The 21,794-nt window shown below is 39.8% G+C and overlaps 1 protein-coding gene and 1 pseudogene across 1 annotated transcript; both read right to left on the reverse strand.

Annotated features, from left to right (window-relative positions):
• Positions 1-7,609: 7,609 nt before the first annotated feature.
• On the reverse strand, positions 7,610-13,207 carry LOC146468798 (uncharacterized). The gene is made up of 3 exons (XM_085124162.1): positions 12,821-13,207; positions 12,355-12,616; positions 7,610-8,690 (listed from the first exon to the last, which is right to left on the reverse strand). The coding sequence occupies exons 1-2, from the start codon at positions 13,067-13,069 to the stop codon at positions 12,551-12,553; spliced, it is 315 nt and encodes a 104-aa protein (XP_084980288.1). The 5' UTR covers positions 13,070-13,207; the 3' UTR covers positions 7,610-8,690; positions 12,355-12,550.
• Positions 7,866-11,799, reverse strand: LOC146468799 (uncharacterized; annotated as a pseudogene).
• Positions 13,208-21,794: the final 8,587 nt, after the last annotated feature.

The raw sequence follows: 21,794 nt of genomic DNA on the forward strand, positions 1-21,794 counted from the left end.
TCAAATTAAAACGAACAGGAAAGCGCCCACCGTACCTAACTTTTGTCCTATGTAAGGAATTGAACGCACTCCAATAATCTGTGATTACTACTAGTTAATATTGGTTAACTGATCTCCACAAATTGTGCTTTCATTGCACTTCATGCTGAGTATTGGTATTATTTTTAGAACATAATTTGAAGTTGGTATATTTTATGCTATCTTGTATGGCAAAAACGAGGTGTGTTTCATCAGATATCCAAATACTGAGAAGTAGGTTGAAAAAATAAGGCGCTTTTTTAAAATGACTTTGAGGTGTTACGATATCTGATGAAACACACGTTCAATTGTTTGATATGACTTCTCAAATGATCAATAATTCTTGCAGAAATTCAGGCAAAATTTGGCAAAAGTTTATGCTAATTAGGAACATATATCCAAATCATGATCATGGTAGTTGTGGTGATGGCCCATCATCAATGAAGATAAACACGGATAACTTAAGAGCTTTTTTATTCACACGACAGCAAGCACGCCATTTTACAAGACCATAATTCCTAGTGAACCTAACCATCATATAATAAATACGAAATGTCTCAACACTGCATGTAAACATCACATTCCCTTTTGTGAAAAAGCTAACTTACATGTGCAACTAGCAAATAAAGAAATTTCAAAATAAAGGAATTTCAAAATTTAAGTCTCTCAGCAAGTAAACAATCTTAACACTCTAACATTGAATTGTCTTTTGAAACTGATCACTAATCCAGAACAAAGTCTTTAAACCTAGCTGGCATCCGTACAGATCGGGAAGGTCTGCTCCTTGTCTCCATACTAACTGTTGCATCTGCAGCAGTAGCCGATACTACTGGATCTCCTGAGGTTTCAGCTGTGGTGGAGCTTTCAGGCTCTTCTGGAGTTCTGTACGGTTTGACAAATGAACTGTTTCTTCATTGCACTACACCATCGGACGATTTGAGGGTTAATTCTTTCCCTTCCTTTGTCTGAACAATGTTAGGCTTGGGCTCAAACTTGGGAGCTAACTCTCCAGCTAGCTTGGTGTTCTTGACCAGAACTGTCTCCAGGAGCCACTGGGTTGTCAGCAGCATGACGTCGCCCTTCAGCATACATTTTGCCTGTAAGCTTCCGACTCCAGTCACGGTCTCTAATGCATTCTTCCGGAATACTTTTGTTGGGACGTAGTCAGGTAGCTTGGTCCTCAGTTCTCTTCCAAACATCATAAACGCTGGGGTTACTCCTGTGCTACTGTGAGGAGTTGTCCTATATGCCAACAAGAATTTGATTTTAGCAATGTTCTGTTCTGTTGTTCCACTTCTTCATTAGCTTGAGGCCAGACAGGTAGAGATGTTCGGTGTTGGACCCCATGACTAGCTAGGAAACTTTCAAATTCCTCTGATACAAACTGAGATGCTTTGTCCGACTTAGACTGAATGGGTAACCATACGGTGTAAAGATTGGCATTAGCGCTTCAATCATCTTCTGAGACGTGGTTGAATGCATGATAACTACTTCAAAGAATCGGCTGTAGTAATCCACTACTACCAGTAAGTTCTCTCCAGAGAGAAGTGGTCCTAGGACATCAATAGCCACATCATGCCAAGGTACTGATGGTGGTTCTACTCGTTGCATGACCTCAGGTGCAAGAAATTCTCCCACCACTTGACATCCATGGCAATTTTTGCAAAGTTGTTCAGCATCACGGTCGATTTTGGGCCACCAGATTTTTCATCTTCACAACTCCTTGATGGTCTTCATGAGCTAAGCGCAGCACTCTACTTCTAAGGCATTGGGGAATAACCATTCTCATTCCCATGTCACTAACTTTCTCAGTATGCAAAGTTCATTTTTCACACTAGTGTAATGAGGCATTTTGCACTGTGACCAATCTCCGGTTTGTGTGTAGTGTCTAACACTACACAGTTCAGGTTACCCTATACCTTCAGAGGTGTCTCGTGTTTAAGCGATGTAGCACGTCCAGCTTAAACTGTAGATACGTAAACCCCTATATCAAATTAAAGCTTATAGAGCTGGCTATCAAACTATACCAAGAATTTTGAAATGAAATGATTTGCCGAATTTTTCACGACCTGTAAATGCGAGCGTCCAAGCTACCTATTTAAAGCTATAAGTCAAAGCGAATTTTGTTTTTTGCGCATTTAATTTGCTCTCCACAAAAGCGCTAAAAAACGTGTTTGCGTTTTGCCATATTTAATTGCAATGAAAAGTTATAGAGCATTTTCGAAATAGGATGAAAAAAATGTGGAGTGATCGTACAAAAATCTCTCAGAGAAAAAATATTTCGAAAGAAAAAATTCGCAGACAAGTTTTTATTTTTTATATGTTAAACTAGCTACTGTCCATATTTGAAGGCAAACGAACAAATTCCTTTTGAGTTTTAGCTCTTTGAAGTGGCTCCTCCAAGTGAAAAAATTGATTCGAGAAAACAGCGCTAAAAAATCGGCAATTCATTTTATTTCAAAATTCTTGGTATAGCCAAAATTCTTGATAGCCAGCTCTATAAGCTTTAATTCGATGAAGGGGTTCAGGTACCTACAGTTTAAACCAGACGCGGTACATTGCTTGGACGCGAGACACCTCTGAAGACACCTCTGTAGGTATAAGGTAACCTTCAGGATCATTTTCAGATTCCCTTTCCACTTCCTTGGCAGTCATAGCTTCTGGTGTGCTTTCTTGCGCTACATTTTTAACAAAGTCAGCTTCCTCGCCACTGGAATCTTTCTGATCCATAGAGTTCAATCTCAATTCAATTCAATTCAATTCAATTTATTAAAGCACATTTTTCACGAAGGTAAGGCAAGAATGCACTAGCCCGCAAATAGCATAGGCTAATCTAGGCGGGTGGTGCAGTTGATTAGTATATATTTACAGAATATAATTTAAAGATATACCAATAATTAATGTGTAATAAGTTAAGTAAAAAATAATGACTGTCTAAATTAAAATTAAGAAAGTTTCATATTAGCTAATCATACCACTGATATTTGAAGTTTTTAATCAGAGTGTTGACGTCAACATAAATATCCTCTTGATCAAGAAGTTTTAGTAATCTGGTCTGAAGGCATTTCTTAAAGGAGGCTTTAGTTTTTGCACGGAAAGATTCCGGTAATTCATTCCAGATTTTACAACCTAATCTCGAAGATGAGTGGCTCAGTTGTGTCAGCTTTAAGCATTTTATATGAAATTTGCCCGTGGATGCAGACCTGGTTCTATACGAGTGCACAGAATCTACTCGATCAAAAAGATTTATTAGGTTCAGGGGAGCACTTTGGTTATTGATATCATGCATAAGACTGGCTATAGATTTGAAATAAAGCATGTCAACTGGAAGGATATTAGAACATACGAATAACGGGATGGCATGCTCTCTGTTATTGCGGAAATAAATTAGACGTAAGGCTCTTTTTTGGAGGATTAAGATTTTCTCCAGATTTGATTTTGAAGTTTGGCCCCATACTGAAAGACCGTAAGAAACGTAAGGATGGATTAGAGAACGGTAAATATGAAGAAGAATAGAAGTGGGTAGAACGTATCTCAACCGTGATATAATACCAATTGTTTTACTTATCTTAAGCGAAATATAATTAATGTGATATTGCCAAGAGAGGTTGCTGTCGATCAACACACCCAGATACTTAACACAATCTTTTTGTTCAAGGTGTTCGAACACATTGTGTTCGCAGTCGAATACTTTTATGTGAAGGCGATTTGCTGTCGCTCTTTGGCGAGGGTGAAATAATACGTAATTAGATTTTTTAGTATTTAAAGTCAACTTGTTAGCTAGTAACCAATCACAAACATTTTCCAATTCTTTGTTTATTATAAGCTCCAGGGTCTTTAAGCATTTGTCAGCAAATAGCAGATTCGTGTCATCAGCGAATAAAAAGAAATCTTAAAAGGGCATCTGCAATATTTGTCTTGCCAAGCTTGCAGGCGAAGGACCGATCGCTCCACTCTAGGAGAAGGTTTAGAGGACTTGTTGTAGATGTACTGTAGAGATTTATGGTCAGTTTCCAACTCAAACTCTCGGCCAAAAACATGCAGCTGGAATCTCTCGCAAGCCAATGTAAGACTTTCTTTCTCTGTTTGTGAATATCTTCTTTTCACATCAGTAAAATTCCTTGACGCCTATGAAACAACTCTCCACATGCCATCTTGCAGCTGAGTTAGGACAGCTCCTATACTGGTGGGACCAGCATCAGCAACGATCTGTGTTCTGCATTCATTTCTGAAGTTAGCAAGTGTTTCTGTTCGGATTAGTAGATCTTTCAATTTCTGAAAAGACTTCTGCTGGACATCTCCCCAGACAAACTGCTGATCCTTTCTTGTAAGCTCAGCAACGTGGGCAAAATCTGGTAAAAACATGGCACAATACTGCACTAGCCCCAGGAAAGATCTAACTTCTGTGGTAGTTTGTGGAACCTTGGCATTTTGAATTGCAGCTACCTTCTCTTCATTGGGTGAAATTCCTTTACTGTTTAGATCATGCAGGGCACGAAATTAATTTTTTTCTTAAGGAGACATTTGGCTCCTAAATATTCCAAAGTGGTCGCCAAGTCCAAAAAGTTAGTAGCCATTTTTTTCCGAAACGAAAACAAAAAATATTGAAAATGCGTTATCATGGATGACAATATCAAATCGTAAGCTTTCCTAGCATTAGGAATGCGTTGACGGTTTTCTTGATGTCTAAAGAATAGCAAACAACAATTCTGGTCACAGTAAAAAATGAAGATCACCAACATTTCATCACATGGTAAGTTTTTTTTATTTTTGGAAATTATTCAAAATTCACAGTTCAAAATGAGCTGAACAACCACGAGCAAACGCAAGACTCATTTTCGTCTCATCGCCTACCAAAACCAACGAAACAACATTGAAAAGACAGTTTCCATCAGCAGAAGTGATAGTGGCTGCTATTTCTTGTCGTAAAGGAATATCCTCTAGTACCAGGGACATTGCCAATTTGTCTTTCGGTAATCCCACGTGGCCATGGAGCGGCAACGTGCGAAAAAACTTCTTGTCGGCATATTTTTCTTCCACGACCCATGCGAATTCCAAAACCTCATCCTTGGTCCCGGTTGTACGCGCACCAATATTTGAAATAAATTTTCCTAATCCTCGTCAACGCTCATTTTAAATTTAAATCACTCGGTGACATGAATATTAATGAAAGTCCGAGTAACGGAATCCGCCATCTTGGATTTTCAGAGGTCTCATGTGGTCATGTTCTGAGCCCGCAATATGTACTGGTAGCAAAAGGGACATTTGACTGCACAATATACAACGTAGCATCTAAATTCTCCAAGATGGCAGATGTTGACGGAGAGTTCGTGATGGTTTTGCTACAAATAAACCTCGCCATTCGCACCGATTTTTTTTCAAGCTTTATTTTATTGCACAATACATAAAAGTAGGATAAAGCAAAGGGCTCTGGTCGCCAATGTGGCGACTAACTTTCAAATCTTGGTCGCCAACACCGATAACTCAGGTGCATTGGCGACTGTATCAGGCGCAATTTCATGCCCTGTCATGTTCAAAGAATGTTAACCTTGGAAGCCTAAACGACACTTCTTCTCATTCAGGGTCAAGCCACATTCCATGAGATAGTGAAGGACAGCTTTACAGATTCTCGTCATGCTCCTGAATGCTACATCCATGGATTGCTAGATCATCTGCAATATTTGCAACTCCCTTACAGCCCACCAGTGTGTCCTTGACAATCTTCTGGTACTTATCCGTAGCCGAGGTAATTCCAAACATTAACCTCTTATATTGATAAAGACCTCTGTGAGTAATGAACGTAGTAATTTGACGTGATTCTGCATCAACTTCTACCTGGAAGGGAAGCCCCACTTCGAATGTAATTTATTGCACACCATAGAACCATTCAATTCGTGCAGAACTTCTTCAACCGTGGGGATCGGGTGCCATTCTCTTTCAGTTGCTTCATTGGCTTTTCTCATGTCCACGCAGATGCGGATACCTCTGTCTGGCTTTGGTACTACCACAAGTGGTGAGACCCACTGGGTTGGACCACTCGGTACCTTGTTAATGATGTCCTCTTTTACAAGTTCAACCAGCTTCTTGTCGACTTTATTCCTCAAACCAAAGGGTAGTCTTCTGACTGGTTGTGCGACAGGCTTAACATCTTTATTCATATGCAGTTTCAACTGATGATCTTTTAATTTATCCACTCCAGTAAACACATAGCAAACTTCTTGACAATGTCCACAGAATTCCCTTCACTTGTGATTGAGTATGCCTCAGGCAAGTTTGGCGGTCCAGCCCTTAACACGAGCAGTTTTTCAGCTGCGTCCTTTCCCAGCAGAGCTTTACCTTGACCTTCAACAACAGTAAACTCCTCCACACAAGTTTCTCCAGACTCCTCACAATAAATTTCACTTTGAAATGTTTTAACCACTTCCATTGGTTCTGTTTGGCCATATGCAAACAGCTTCCTTTCACATTTTCGGGACTGGCACTGCACCCTTTTTGCTTCAAAATCTCCCATTGAGCACGATCCACAATGTTACATGTTGCACCAGAGTCAATAAGAACATTGAACGCTTTTTGGACTTCCTTGGACTTAAAACAAACAGCAAAATGACCGAGAAAACCACACATACGGTTACCTTATACCTTTAGAGGTTTCTTCACAGGTGTCTCGCGTTCAGGCGATGTAGCGCATCCGGTTTAAACTGTAGATACCTACACCCTTATATCAAATTAAAGCTTATAGAGCTGGCTATCAAACTAAACCAAGAATTTTGAAATAAAATGAAATATCGAATTTTTCACGACCTCTAAATTCACATGATATAGCCTTCTGATGCAAACGGCAAACAAACTGATCGATAGTCTCGCCATCCAGTCGTTGCATTTGACGAAATTGATGACGCTCAAAAGGAACATTGACTTTAGGCATGAAATAACCATCAAGGGCTGTTAAACAATCATTGAAAGTGGTTCCTTGGTCTTCAGGTACCAAAGTGTAGAAGACTTCTTGTAATGCCATATCTCCTGAGTGTGACAACAATGCCACTTTCTCTCTATCGTTTGTCATGCCTTTCAATGCCACGTAGAGGTTGAAAACTCGCTTCCATCGAACTGAAAGTGAATTTGGCTCACCTTTGGGGTCGAAGCAAGTTAGGCCACAGACTTCTAACACTTGTTTCACAGTCGCCCCACCGGGTGTTAGTGGACGATGTGTTCAACTCACTCGCTTGCTCCTTAGTCACTGACATTTAGATTATCTTGGCAAAACTTCTTTACGTATCTAATCATACACCACTTTGGAATATTATTCTCGTCGCCAAATGTGGTGATGGCCCATTATCAATGAAGATAAACACGGATAAACTGAAGAGCTTGTTTAATCACATTACAGCAAGCACGCCATGTTACAAGACCATAATTCCTAGCAAGCCCAAACCGTCATATCATAAACATGAAATGTCTCTTAACACAAACTACAGGAAATTCATTTTTCTGCTCTAACTATTTGGCAATGGTCACAACTATGAGTAAATCCTTTGAATTATCCTTTTTTGGGTCTTAAGATGCAATGTTGTATGTCACCTAAACACAAGTCTGCAAGCAATAGTAAAACATCTTTTCTGCACTAAGCCCTTCTTTCAGAACACCATACTAAAGTGGATGCAATAAGTAGGGCTGGCTTAATTACCCAGCAACCATCTAACTCTTTTAGGACTGGTAAAAGCAGTGAGGGTGGCTGGCTACTAACAAAATAAATAAAAAGAGTCTGAACACATGTGGATATCGGGTATGTAACCATAAACTTTACTTGGTTGCTACAAGGCTTAATAACAAGTGATTTCGAGAATGCACTAACGTGCCCTTCTTTTTACTTCAATGTACTCTTTATGGTTATCAATCCATCTGTGCATGTCTTGGATTTCAAAATTTGACAGGAAAGATGACTTCATGCCACCATAGTGTCGATACACTCTGCCAGGTGTGTACCGCATGGCTTTGTGTTCTACAAGATCCTGAACTATCTTCTTGAGATGTTCATCTCCAGACTTTGCCAAATGCCTACCAGAGCGCGGTAGAATGTGCAATTCTGTATCAAACTATGAGTTCCTTTGTTATGGTGATGGTCTCTCAAATTCTTTCTATGGACTTCTGAGAGGCATTTGGCCCAAGTTTCGTAACTGCATCCTTGAACAGTTGAACATTCGACTTTTCCTATCATTTCTGAGGTGAAGGAGGAAAAATTTCCAGCGGCGATCTCATTCGCCATCTCTTTTTTGGTAAGACGGTATGTAATCAGATTCATTTGAATTGCTAGATTCTCAACTGACCCCTTGCACCCCCACAATCTTGTCTGCAAGTTCTTAATTTTTGGAAATGTACAGCATATAATTATTGACAAGTTGGACTGCCAATTTGTCAAGGTATTCCTTTTTGGAAGTCTTGGAAGCATCTGGCTTTGGGACATCCTCACAAACATGATCAACCGATTTAAGCTTCATAATTTCCAAAGCAGCAGCAACAACTCTTGCTTTTAGGCACAGGTAAAAAAACTGAGCAGGTTTGACTGCAGCGTCAACACAGGCCTTCACATTCTTTCTGTTGATTAAGTTCTGGTCGCTGTACAGTGTGCATTTGTCCCTTGAAAAAGCAGTAGAGTATAAGCGATCAAAAGCAACCTACAAAACAAACTGAAGTAAAATGTGTGATTATTAATTTACGTAATTTGTTTTCCGTTGTCTCCAGCACAGCATAAAAACAACAGAGACCAGTCTTGGAGAAATAGGCATTTTGCAGGCATTTAAAACGAAACAAAAAATATTTTACTTCAAGACAAAAGAATCAGGCACTTTCTCGGCAACCTCAGAGCACCAAGAAACCAGTGCTCAGAGGCAAAATGAAGAGCACAAAATATGGGTACAGCCTATGGCTACATGAAGGCTACCCCTCCCCCCCTCCCACAAAAATATTTTTAATAGTCAAACTTCTCCTTGAAATGCAGATAATTTTGATGTCTCCTAACCTATACTGATAGGCTACAGGCTAAAATCCTGAAAGTGAAGACCTAGTGAAATGACAATAGATGACAAACATTTCTTATAAACAACTTCTGAAAAACACCTTGGTATGTGAACACACTAGACTGAGATTATTATTATTATTATTATTATTATTATTATTATTATTATTAAAAACAGTACAGAGAATGTGGATAGTGAGGCTTCTAGACGATTAAGATACATAGATACATACATACATACATACATACATACATACATACATACGTTTATTGAAGCTCCCTTTACAGGGCTTTTCAGCCACAATATATTAAAATTACAAGATAAGGCGAAAGAATAAAATGTAATAACTAATGAAATTAACTACTAAGGGAAACAGCATATTTACAAGTCTCTTCTTAAAAGTACCAGAGTTCACTACTTCTTTGAGGTTTGTTCCAGCAAGTAGCCCCTCTATAAGCAAAGGATCGCTGCCCAGTTTTTAATCTGCATCTCGGCAGACTTAAATCTTTGTTATATCGTGTATTTCTGTCATGAAGTTCTGATCTTCGTGTAAATTTGTTAATAAGATAGCCAGGGGCTCTTCCATTCATGCACTTATGGACCATAATAGAATCATACATGAATAATTTATCAGAAACAGAAAGCCATTTAAGTGACTTTAAGCCTTCAGAAATGTGATCATACTTTCTAAGACCAAGAACTATCCTGCCAGCAAAGTTCCGAACCAATTGTAGCTTTTTCACATTAGTTTTAGAAGTGTTACTCCAAACAGTCGAACATTAAAACAATTTACTGAAAACTGAAAGCTTCGAGAAGAGTCAATCATTACACCCAGATCCTTGGCCACAGTAACAGGTTTAATTTCTTTCCCCAAGAAATGAATTGGCGAAATTGATGGCAAGGGTCTCATTAGGTGCGGGACTCTGATGACAAAGAGCTTGGTCTTATCAGGATTGATGAGAAGGGAGTTCATACAACACCATCTTGCTATGTCCGAAAGATCCTTATTTAATGCAGTCACTGCATCTGCAATTTGACTATGGGGGAGGCCGAGAAAAATTTTAGTTTCATCTGCATACCCCATGGCTTGGCAGTGTCTAGGTACAGACAAGAGATCATTTACATATAGTGTAAATAAAACTGGTCCAAGTATTGAACCTTGCGGTGAACCAACAGACAGGGGAAGGGGATCAGAGATACAGTTGGCTATGTTGACAACTTGATTTCGTTGTGAAAGGTAGCTTCTAAACCAGTTACACGCAGGATTGGACACACCAATGCTACGAAGTTCTGACAGCATCAGATCGTAACGTATGCTCTCAAACGCTTTAGACATGTCTAGAAGAATGATCACAGATACCTTTTTGTCGTCCATATTCTTAAGAATTTCATCAGTGAAATAAAGTAGAGCTGTTTCAGTTGAATGAAATTTCCTATTTCCATTTTGTTGTTTGGAAATTTTATCATTTTGATCCAAAAAGCTAACAAACTGCGAATGCGCTGCCCTTTCGCAGACTTTGGACATAATAGGAAGAAGAGATCTTGGACCTGTGTTGGAAGGTTCGTCAGCATCACCTGATTTAACAAGAGGAATAACTTCAGCCAATTTCCAGACTTGTGCAAATGTGTTTGAAGAAAAAGAGGTATTAACAAGGTTTGTAATCGCAGAGAGTATTGTTGGTAAGCTTTCTTTCAGTACTCTTGCTGTGACTTTATGCAGGCCGGGAGCTTTGTTTGACGGTAAAGATCTGATTATCTTTCCAACTTCTTCGGTAACTGATTGAAATTCAAATAATGGGCACTGGACATCCTGAAGGCTGCCATTTATTGGACAACAGTTTGATTCTTGATTGAAGGGGTGAAAGCTGTGTTCTTCCGCAACAGTTTTCGCCCTTGACGCCGCAGTTAGGCTGACAGAGGTGCAAAACTTATTAAATTTGTTCGCTTGAGAAAACGGGTCTTCTGTTGTACTTAATGGTTGATCTTTTCTGAGAAGACAACGATTTAACACTTTTCAAATGGAGTTTGAATTTTCATTGCTGTTCTCAAGTTCAGTGCGGACGTGCTCCACTTCGGCAAGTCTAATTTCCCTCTTGACTTCTCGACGAAAGAAACGATAGGTGTTCCAGTGAAGCCGATCTTTTGTTTTAATTGCCATTTTGTGCCAATTATCTCGAGTTCTCATGAGCTGTCAAATCTCTGGGGTAATAAATGGGTTGGGTCTTGATTTTATTTTTACACGCTTGACAGGTGCGTGATCGTTGAGTACATCCAGAAATAAAGAATTGAACACATAAACGTGGTCATCCAAGTCATCAAAAATGTTAGCTGTATAAAACGGAACACTAGGCAAGTCCTCAATGAATTTAGTATGAGTATAATTCTTATAGCTTCTTACGGTGATATATGTGCAATGCGGCTTGGGTGCTTTCAATTTAAGTGTTACACAAACCAGGCTGTGATCGCTGATTGTTGATGACATTACCTGGCAGGCATTTACGATGTTCTCATTCGTAGTTAAGACTACATCAATAAGCGGCAAATTTTTAAATCTTGCATACTCAGAGATGCATTCTGGTTGTGATATCCGCCTTTTCATCTGTGATAGCAATATGACTGTCTTGAAGGAAGTGATGTACGAACTCAAATGTACGGACTGCACTCGCAAGTGCCACGGATACAATTCGCCTACCAGCAAGATGAGAAGGCTAAAAGCGGGCGTCAAATGACAGAAACTTCGCGGAACCTCAAATACTTTCTGGTTCATGTTAAATGTCGTTGAAACAACCCAAAGACAACGCTGGATAGTAGTTAATGAACATGAAGAACATGTATATAACTATTAATTATAACAATTGGAATTAAAATCTGGGCAAAAATATCCACGTCCTTAATCAGCTACGTTTTTGACATAAATTCATACTTTGGAGACAAAAAGTACCCGGCACAAACGCTAAAAGTAGCCGGTGACTTGCGTCGGGTGTCGGGTGCTTTTGAAAACCCTGTATGAGGTCCAGGCTGGGGATGGACATCACCACATTGCAGAATTGTATCCACTCTTTGTCGCTTGGTTAATCTCCGGTAAAGCGATGACTATACAACCATGTTTAGACCACTTCACAATTGAGAACCTCACTCAATTGGCGCAAGATTGGCCTTTAATGGCCCAAGAACAGCACTATATGAGCATTAGCTTTGGAGTGACTTTGATTTTTATCAATGCCTCCGGAACCCAGCACGAACATAGAGAAAACCATACGAAACAGGAGCCGTACTTGAACATGACCGCCCGCCATCATGCATAAATTAGATACTGGTTTACCTGAAGAAATTTATTGCTGGGATGCTAATCAGTTATTTTAAAGTTAAGGCCATCTAAATGCTCTTCAGGTGTAAACCCATTACTGAGATGCATGGCCATTCACTGCTCACTCTACTGTCAATTGCTCACCAAAGGCTCCTTGGTCAGAATATGTCCTCTGCTCATCTTCACCAGTGAAAGGTACATACTTGTGTAGCTATTTCAGAATTTCTAGAATCCCATCGGCGCTATTTTCATTGTGGTAAAGGACACCAAGAAAAGTCTGCGAAAAATACTAAGAACAGTATTCAGTAAATCTTATAGTGGGTCGATTATTATGTAACGTTATCAAATGAATAACTAGTAAAAGAATTTTTAATAATCTTGCTAGAGAATTTGTCAAGTACAGAAGTATCCCACTGTTTTATTTCTGGACATCAAGTTTGGAGAATTTGTACACACAAGAAAAAATGATAATAGCACACACCCTGTCAGTTGCTTGAGTTGTTCCGTTTTGGTAGGGGTGTGGGATGTGCTTGGTTACCACTTCCTCAAGATGTTTAAGACAATGGATATTTGCCGTAATGATTCTTGACACCAACACAACATAATTTTCTTTCTGTTTTTGGTGTTTTGCATGGTTTAGTACACACTTTTCATTCTCTAAAGCTGCAATGTCACCAACAGGCCCATCTTGCCTGAGATGTGTTCCAGTTATCCTGTTCTCTGTTCTCATGACCGTCACATAGTGTTTTGATTTTGTTCAGTCATGTGGTAGACTGGGACAACTTGCAAAAGTAAACTTCTCTCGGCAAATTCAAGGAAAAGTTGGTAAACACACTTTTTTAGGTAAAAATTATGCGTAGAAAACCAATATTTTGTTTACCAAGTTGAATTTGGCCATTTTGAACTTCAAATCAGTCATTTTCATTAGCATATAGGCAATTAAGACATGAAAGCAAGGCCACTTGTTGTATCTCCTTACAAACACTTTAAAACGGTTAAAATTTCACACAAATCACCAGAGGATATGTACAATATGTTTTTAGAAAGATTTTGTGTTTACGACACGCAGTTCACATGGTCTTCTTCGTCTTGCGCACGCTTCATTGCAGCTGTCTGCGTCAGTTACACTATACATTCTACAAAGGAACTTCTCAACGGACTTCACTGTTGAATAATCCAGATTACCATTTCCTAGGTTTGTCGACAGCCTGTGGTGTTCTGTGAATGTATGTCGTCTTCAAGATCATCAAACGTGTTGCACTCCGAAGGTTTTCCTAGAGTCATAACTAATGCTTGTCCATCTACTACTAATGTCGATTGTCCTGCGATTGGTGTGACCCAAGCACGTTCCGTCCCACTCGACAGCAGCTCTATCATCACTGACTTATTTCCAGTGCGTAGCTGACCATTGGTATCCTCGATAGCAAGAGAAACTGCCATCTATTCATGGCTGAGGATTCGAGGTAAATCTACAGTTCTACCAGCATCAAACGCTGTAATGATCCATTGAAGGATATTTCTATCGGCTTTGATGGTGGCAGACTTCTCACTCTCTTTCTTTTCGACTTCATGAAAAGAGAAGAAGATGTTGGAGCTTTATTTTTGTGTAGAGGATCCCTAAGCTTCTTGTGTTGTCCATAAGCCTTTCCTTCACAAAGTTCACCAGTTTCTTTTTTTCAAGGCTGTTTGCTTTAAGTAGGGACTCTTCTATACTTGTTGCCACGTATTTGGTGATAATGTTTTGCAACCTTTCAGGTACTGTTGGCTGTTGTTTGATATTGAAAACGTTTGCTAGATGTAACAACTCGACCACTTTCTTCTCATCGACATGATCAGGGCAGTTTCCTTGATGGGTTAGACTCATTGCATGTTATCTCGTCATCATCTTTAATGTGGTACGTCTTCCTTATTAATGCAGCAATATGCGCGCAAAAGGTTAAATGACAGAGTCCATCTACACAGTGCGGCTGTCGTCCTTGTAATGCCAATTATCCCTTTGCCTCTCTTTCCTGTACCATTGAGCCACTCCTGACTTTGATTGGGATCGACCTGATTAAATCGTCGAGAGGAACCTTCCACGATCCTGTTGCCCTTGTCAAACTAGGTTTGTACCTCTTGTGGGAGCTGCTTCATTTAAGCAAGGTGCACAGGACCCCATCGTGCGTAATCTGTGTGATCATAATGATGGAAAAATGGCAGCATCTTGCAAAAGGCATACAGATGTAGGTCCCAAATTCCCTCTCTTTGAGCTCTGATAAACAGCAGAAGGATACAGACCATGTCCGTGTACTGCAACCAGCACTGGAGATTAGGATTCTTTTCCTTCTTCACTGCGATCAATGATACTAGTAGTTTGCGGTATCTACCAGTTGACAGAAGGTCAAGAACTTTTAAAAAACTCTCCTTCCGAAATGTCTGAAGAGACTTCTGAAGACTTTGTAGATCGTTATCTTGCTGTTCTATATGGGCCAAAAGTTGCGACAGAAGCAATTGCCTTGTCTACCGGCTATTTGTTTTTGTGTTCAACAAAACATTTTCGCTGTCTAGATCACCCTCTGCTTAATAGTCACCATCACTGTCATCATCATCATAATCACGACCAATGATGTCACTGTTGTCTACCTTGTCATCGTCATCACAATCACTCAGCCCATTCTCAAGGAGAGACTTTCTCCTAATCACAAGCCTTCTGAACATGTACAAACTGCCATAGCATTTTCCTTAAGATGTTCAGGCCTTGGTGCAAAGGCTTCGCTAATATATCAGAGCGAAGCTTCACTGCCATATGTACCATCGAGAGAAAATCATCTCTTTCATCAAGTGGATAGACGGGGATGACAGGCTGTGACCAAGTTGTTGATTCAAAACTTCTGAGACAGGAATATGGCTAAATTTAATAGGCACTAACACTGTTTGGGGCTTCTGTGTTGGCAGTGTCCCTCACTTTTCGTTTTCCTCGGATGATCCTTTTAGCGAACACAAACCTTACACTGTTGCGCTGAACAGGATATCCTTTTTTGCATCCTTTCAGATAATACATTCACTTAAGCAAATAACAGACGCAGATCATTTTAAACTTGCCCCAACCACAATCATATTATATTATAGAGAATTAGACAAGTGTAGTATTGCTCTTTTGGAAAAAAAATCGATTACAAACAAGCTTTTAAAAAAGGGAAACAATTTTGCCTCGTTTCCATGACCGGTATTTGGTTCCGTTTTTAAAAAGCCAGATTTCGAGAGTAAAAACTCACAATCCAGCTTGGTAAACAATTTTTTCATATTCAGCACCTAATTATGACTTTAAAAACTGTATTTAACAACTTTTCCTCGAGTTTTCCGGTAGAATTTTTAAAAACAGCCTTTTTCAGAATTTATCCCAGTCCATGGTGCACTTTTTGATGAAAGTCAAAATTATCAAATGCTATCTTGCGTCCTTTATCAGGTTGGAGCACAATTAGAATGTTATGGTGATCTGAAGAAGTACAAGTGGTAGTGCTTTGTTCCGCAGAAGTCCCCATTGGGGTGTGGAGCCCTGAACTTTGCTCTTTAGAAGACCCTGAATAAGTCATGGTGTGGTGCCCTGGACGTTGCTCTAAGGAAGCCCCATTTGTGATGTGGAATATGGCACTTTGCTCTGCAGAAGTCCCAATTGTGGTGAGATTCCCAATGCTTTGCTCTGCATAAACCCCAGTTGTGGTGTGGTGCGTGATATTTTGCCCTGAAGAAGTGCAAGTGGCAGTGCTTTGCTCCACAGACATCCCCATTGGGGTGTGGTGCCCTGCACTTTGCGTTATAGAAGGTTCTATATCTCGCTCTTAAGAAGGACAAGTGGCAGTGTGGTGTGTGATACCTTGCTCTGCAATCGCAGTGTAGTGCCCTAGACTCTACTCTGAAGTTGTAGTTTTATGCTGGGATAACACATCAAGATACATGAACTCATTGCTCACTCGCTTCTTTATTGCTGCATTGAAATCCTTCTTTTTTGTTTTAGAAACCAATCCATACAGTCATCGTCAACGAGAATCAGTCCCCAATTGATTGATGTCAATAATGATAATAGGAAAATTTATTGATCTCACAGACAAAATTAGGATAGATGGTATAAACCATTTCCGAGTTGTTTTGAACCTCATTATGAAAGTGAGGCTAAGTGCAAAGTTTTTTTTATGAAAATGCATTCAAATACAAACAAAATTAATTTTCAAATGAAACGTTTTGCACCTAGCATCACTTTCATAGTGAGGTCCACAGCATCTTGATTGGAAAGAAAAATAAAATATACATTAAGCATTCAATAGTAATGTTAATCAATGATTGTTGGTTTCCATTGATCAATAATCAATATCAATCGCACTTAAAACTTCTTTTCTTCATCGATTTCTATTGACTGTCCATAGATATCAATATTATTTTTATTTTCACCGATTACTAACGATATTATTATTATTTATCTATCAAAAATGCCTGGTGTATCATGGGGCCAGTATTATTTAAATAGGAGACAAGTAGCTCCACGTTGAGATAAGAAATTTATGGAAACAATTTAGAAAAAAAGATAATGATCAAAACATCAAACGTACCATCCAATTGGAGTGATATCCAAATATGCTAATAAGTAGCTGCACACCATTCATGAACTGCGAGCGATTTCTAAGTCATATAGCTGCTGCCATCCTAACTGCCTGTTTCCATACACTGTTCTTAATTCGCCTGTTGTTAATACAATAACACGAAGGACACCATGAAAAAATGGAGCTTTAGAAGCCGACTAATCATTAAATTTGTCAAATGTAAAATTCAACAGTTTCTCCTTATCTGGCGACCTCACACAACTTGGCTCCTTCTTGGAGCCACACACCATCGCAGGAAAAAATAATTTTTTCACATAAATTACTCTGACGTCACATAACAAAGTTTTTCTTCGGGGGGGGTGGATAAATATCATTATTATTACTATTATTATTATTATTATTATTATTATTATTATTACTATTATTATTATTATTGCAACCAACCTCTGAACTCGATAACCTAAATTACCTGATTGTGGTTGACTATTTCTCTCGCTTTGTAGAAGTAGCTGCATCAAAGAAAACCACACAATCTCACGAAGTCATGTGAGCGCTAAAGGGTATCTTTGCTAGCAGCCCACATCTAGCCGTACCCAGGGAGCCCACTCGCCTTGGCAGTTTTCAGTGGGGCCCTGCAAATTAAAAATACAATAACAAATAAAATTATATAAAAAATTATTCACAATATCAAATGATCACTTGCCATAGGTGTTCACGAAAGGGTGTCGGGATGAGTGGCTCTGTCCTTTGCTGTCGATGTTTGGCACAGATTTTACAGTTCTTGACCGTGTCCTGGATTTTGCAGCTGAGACCAGGCCACCATACCAAAGTCTTTGCATCCTCTTGTGACCTGACTATATCCTGGTTTCCTTCATGTACCTTGTCTAGGACTTGTAGTCTCATTGTTGGCAGTAGCACGATTCTTGGTCCCTTCAGCAACACTCCATGGACTACACTGAGCTCTCCTCTGACTGCCCAATAAGGTTTGATTGCATCATGGAGGTGAAACTTGTCTGGCCAGCCTTCCGTGGTGTAAATCTTTATTTTTTTGCAGACAGGATCTTCATCCTGAGCCTCTTTGATCTCCATCAGCTTGACATCCGACACTAGTAAAGAGTTCAGTACACTATCAACATAGATATTCATTTCTTCTTCTGGAACAGTCGCCCGAGTATTTGGGTTATCTGCTTGCATTCTTGATAATCCATCGGCAATGTATACTTCCATCCCAGGTAAATAATTTACCTCTTTAAAGTGCAACCACACGAGGCACATTCTTAGTCACTGTTCTTTTTGTGGATCTTCATCCTGGGTATGTGGTGAGAAGTGGCACCAAGGGCTTATGGTCTGTTTCAGCAATGATGGATTCTCCCACTATGTAATCACTGCACTGCTCACACAACCAGGTGAGGGCTACCGCCTGTATATCTGCATTCCACTGGGGTGAGTGCTCGGGATATGAATGTGACGGCTCTCCAGGTGTGGTCATCTTGCTTCTGCAGTAGCACTTCCAATCCGAATGAGGATGCATCGGCTGAGATCTTGGTCTACCTGTTAGGATCATAGAGAGAAAGCACTGGTGCCGTTGTCAAGATTGACTTGATTTCTTCAAAGGCTGTTTGCTGAGGTGGTCCTCAGACCCACTGTCGGTCCTTCTGCATCAAATCTCGAATAGGCTTTGATTTATCGGTTAGGTGCTCTGCAAACTTGCCCATGTGGCTTACCATTCCTAAGAACACACGGACCTCATGGTCATTCTTGGGTGTTGATAAGTTTCAAACTGCAACTTCTTTGTCAGGATCCACCTTAATGCCATTTGCACTTACAATGTTGTCCAAGAACTTAATTTTGTCTCTGGGTTTTTGGTGTTTCTTCTTGTGAGGTTTTCCTTTCGCAATGCTATCTACTTTTGCTGATTTGAATTGAAACCCTCCAAGAAGAATGCCTTGTTGTTGTTTCTCCTTGCCGTGCTAGATTCATAGCCTTTTATAGGGTCAGTTTTGGGTCGAGTTGCAATTTTTCTGAGAGGTCATGGTTTCGTAGGCCTACGACGATGCCGTTCAGAATCAGTATCTTTGAACGTTCCGAAATTACAGTATCTTGCGAGGCCATACAGGTCTGTGATAAAACTATCCACAGATTTACCCTCTTGCTGGTTTTTCGAATTGAATTTCGGTCGTTATGTAGTGTTTTTCAAATTTCAGTTTTACCTCTTCTTAGTTCTTTTCTTCTTCCGTGGTGAGATCAAACAACATGAATACATCATCTGCTTTCTCGTCCAGTACCATTGCTTTACAACAAACATTTACTCAGCCATGATTTCAGTTTGGCTCAACCTCTGAAACAGAGTCTTATTGGCACATTAATGCCCCAGTTTATTGTTAGTTTTTTCTGAGTTAAGCTAATCCAAAGACACAAGAGACATTTTCTTCCAGCTAGTTATCTGTAGCATCAGTTGTTTCCTGTACAGTCGCATGTCCTTGTACTTCCAGGAGAGGTTGTTGACAGTATTTGAACTTTGATCAATTAAGTCTTCAGCAGCAATAATAACACCAACACCACAGCTCCCTGATCCTTGGCCATACACCGTGGCTGCAACAGTCTGGTTATCCATACCAAATCCCAAAGCACTTGTCGTGTTTGTCCAGAAAAAACTATGTAGGGATGGCTGCAGAGGGAACATCTTACACAAGCAATCCAGAATCTTTTTTGCACCCTCATCAACAAACATTTCTGGTCTGCTGTTATAACCATCATTAAAGCAGAATTGTCTTTCCTATTTTCAATGCATGTTTCTCCTTTGAAGTGAGCAGCCATCTTGTTGCTAAGCTGATCACAGCTTAACTTTTGAAGTCAATTCCATACTTCAAATGGCCAAAAAACAAGGTCCCTGAAACATCCCATTCACGTGCAAGAGCAACATACTTCATGATACAGACATCCATTGTCATGTTGTCAAGATATCTCTCTCCAATCAAATTGGTTAAAGCCTCCGCATCAATCATCTTGATTCCCTCCTTACCAATCACCTCATTTGGAGGTTTGTGCCAAAGAAACCTGGCTATCTGACTTATCTCAGTGTCTGAAAAGCCATCAACTTGGTCCAACCAATGAATCTCCTTTCTGATGTCATGTTTCAATGCAGATATGCTGCAAAACTTCCTGAGGTAGTAAAGCCCTTCTTCACTGAAGACACTAAGACCTTCAATCTCAACACCAGCTGGTTGTTGGCCTTGGGGTCCAATAGCATTTATGCAAGCTTCTGCTTCTATTACTGTGGTTTTGGAAGGCCTTTTATGAAGTGAAAAGGGGTCAGAAAGTGATTCCTTTGCCGGGCACTTGAAGAGAGGCTGAATAGTGGGTACACTGTTCATCACAGGAGGTGTGCAGAGGGCTACACGTTCACTTCGACTGGTATTGAAATTTAGAAGTTGACTTGTGGGTTCTATGGATGATGAAAGATTTGGTCGAACCGCATGGTAATCAGTGGATGGTTGATTCTGTTCCACTTCATTTGCCTGACTTTCATTGCTGTCAACTTCAATGGCGGGGTGAGATACACATTCTTCTACTTTCAGAGAATCTTCCTCCAAGGGCAAAATGTCTTCAAGAAGGTCAGTGCAAGAAGGACTATCCTTCCTTGCAGGCTGGTTACTGCTAACCCGCTTGAGCCATTTTGATAGTGTTACTGACAAAGCAGATTGGCAAGTCTCTTCATAAGAAGCCTCCCAGGCATGGTCATAACTGAAGGACTTCCTAGGGTCTGTAGTATCGGATACTGTTGTTCCATGGTCAGGGCTGTATTGGTAGTCAAGGTAGCCCAAATAGTTTGGTGAAGAGATCTACCATAACATTAATCCAGACACTCTCCTCTTGCAACCAAGGGATAGTCTTTGCTTTTCAGCCACACCCTCAAAAATGAAAATTTCTTCCGCCTTTCAAAAATAGTCAAAATTAAATAAATATTGTTGATTAGTGTTGAATACATGTATTTACTTGGAGTGTTAAAATTTACTTGGAGCCATTTAATATCATAAACCAAGAAGTGAATCTCACAAAATGTCATTGCATTGCAACACTGATTTGCTTGCACAAATTGGTGTCTAATCCAAAAAGCCTCTCAGAATGCCTGTGTGTAAGGATTTGAATATGTAAGGGCAAAACAAAATTGCTATTAGTGAATAAAATCAGTGTACAATTAAAATAGAGGGCAGAATGTTCAACTGAACGATGAAAGAATATTGGTAACATAAAAAAGGCAAGATAAAAAGCAACTGCATTATTTGGAATGACGTCTCAGCTAATCAGCTTCAACTGGCTGGAGAAAAAGAACCATAAATTTCACTTCTTTTGAAGCATGCAATCTAATCATACTCGCCCTAACACAGACAAGTTCCAAATTGACACAGTGGCATGCACGGGAGAGACATGAGAGACATGCGCGGGCCTGAACGGGGTGGAAGTGTGTTTTAAGGGGAGCGCTTCTACCCTTCCTCTTTCGGTGGTTATCGATCAAATAAGAGGGAATTTCGCATCTCAAAATCAGTGTTCGGATGTCACCTGGTAGGAAAAACAAAAGGGGTGACCGTGGATCTACTGAAGAGTCCCATGAAAAATCGACTGCCAAGAGATACAACATGGCAGATAAAGGTGCCATTGAAGAAAAGAACTCAGATGACACCTCTTCAAGCGAACAAAAAGAGCCAAACCTACAGGAAATCAAAGCAATGTTAGTCGACATTCAGACTTCACTATCTTCCATACTGCTCGAGAACAAACAGTTCAAGAAAGAATTAGATGAACTGAAAGCTTCCCTTCAACTCAGCGGTAAAGAGCTCCGTGACACGAAGACCAAACTTGACGAAGCAGCCAAAGTTAACA

This window comes from Pavona decussata, unplaced genomic scaffold (genome assembly GCF_977016875.1).
Source record: "Pavona decussata unplaced genomic scaffold, jaPavDecu1.1 SCAFFOLD_129, whole genome shotgun sequence".
NCBI classification, from domain to species: domain Eukaryota; kingdom Metazoa; phylum Cnidaria; class Anthozoa; order Scleractinia; family Agariciidae; genus Pavona; species Pavona decussata.

What these genes read in the sequence shown, in the direction of transcription:
- LOC146468798 (XM_085124162.1), bottom strand. Translation starts at nt 13,069, where the DNA reads ATGAGAACAGAGAACAGGATAACTGGAACACATCTCAGGCAAGATGGG. An exon ending in CAACTCAAGCAACTGACAGG is followed by an intron (nt 12,617 to 12,820) that starts GTGTGTGCTATT and finishes TATTTTTCGCAG; the next exon opens with ACTTTTCTTGGTGTCCTTTA.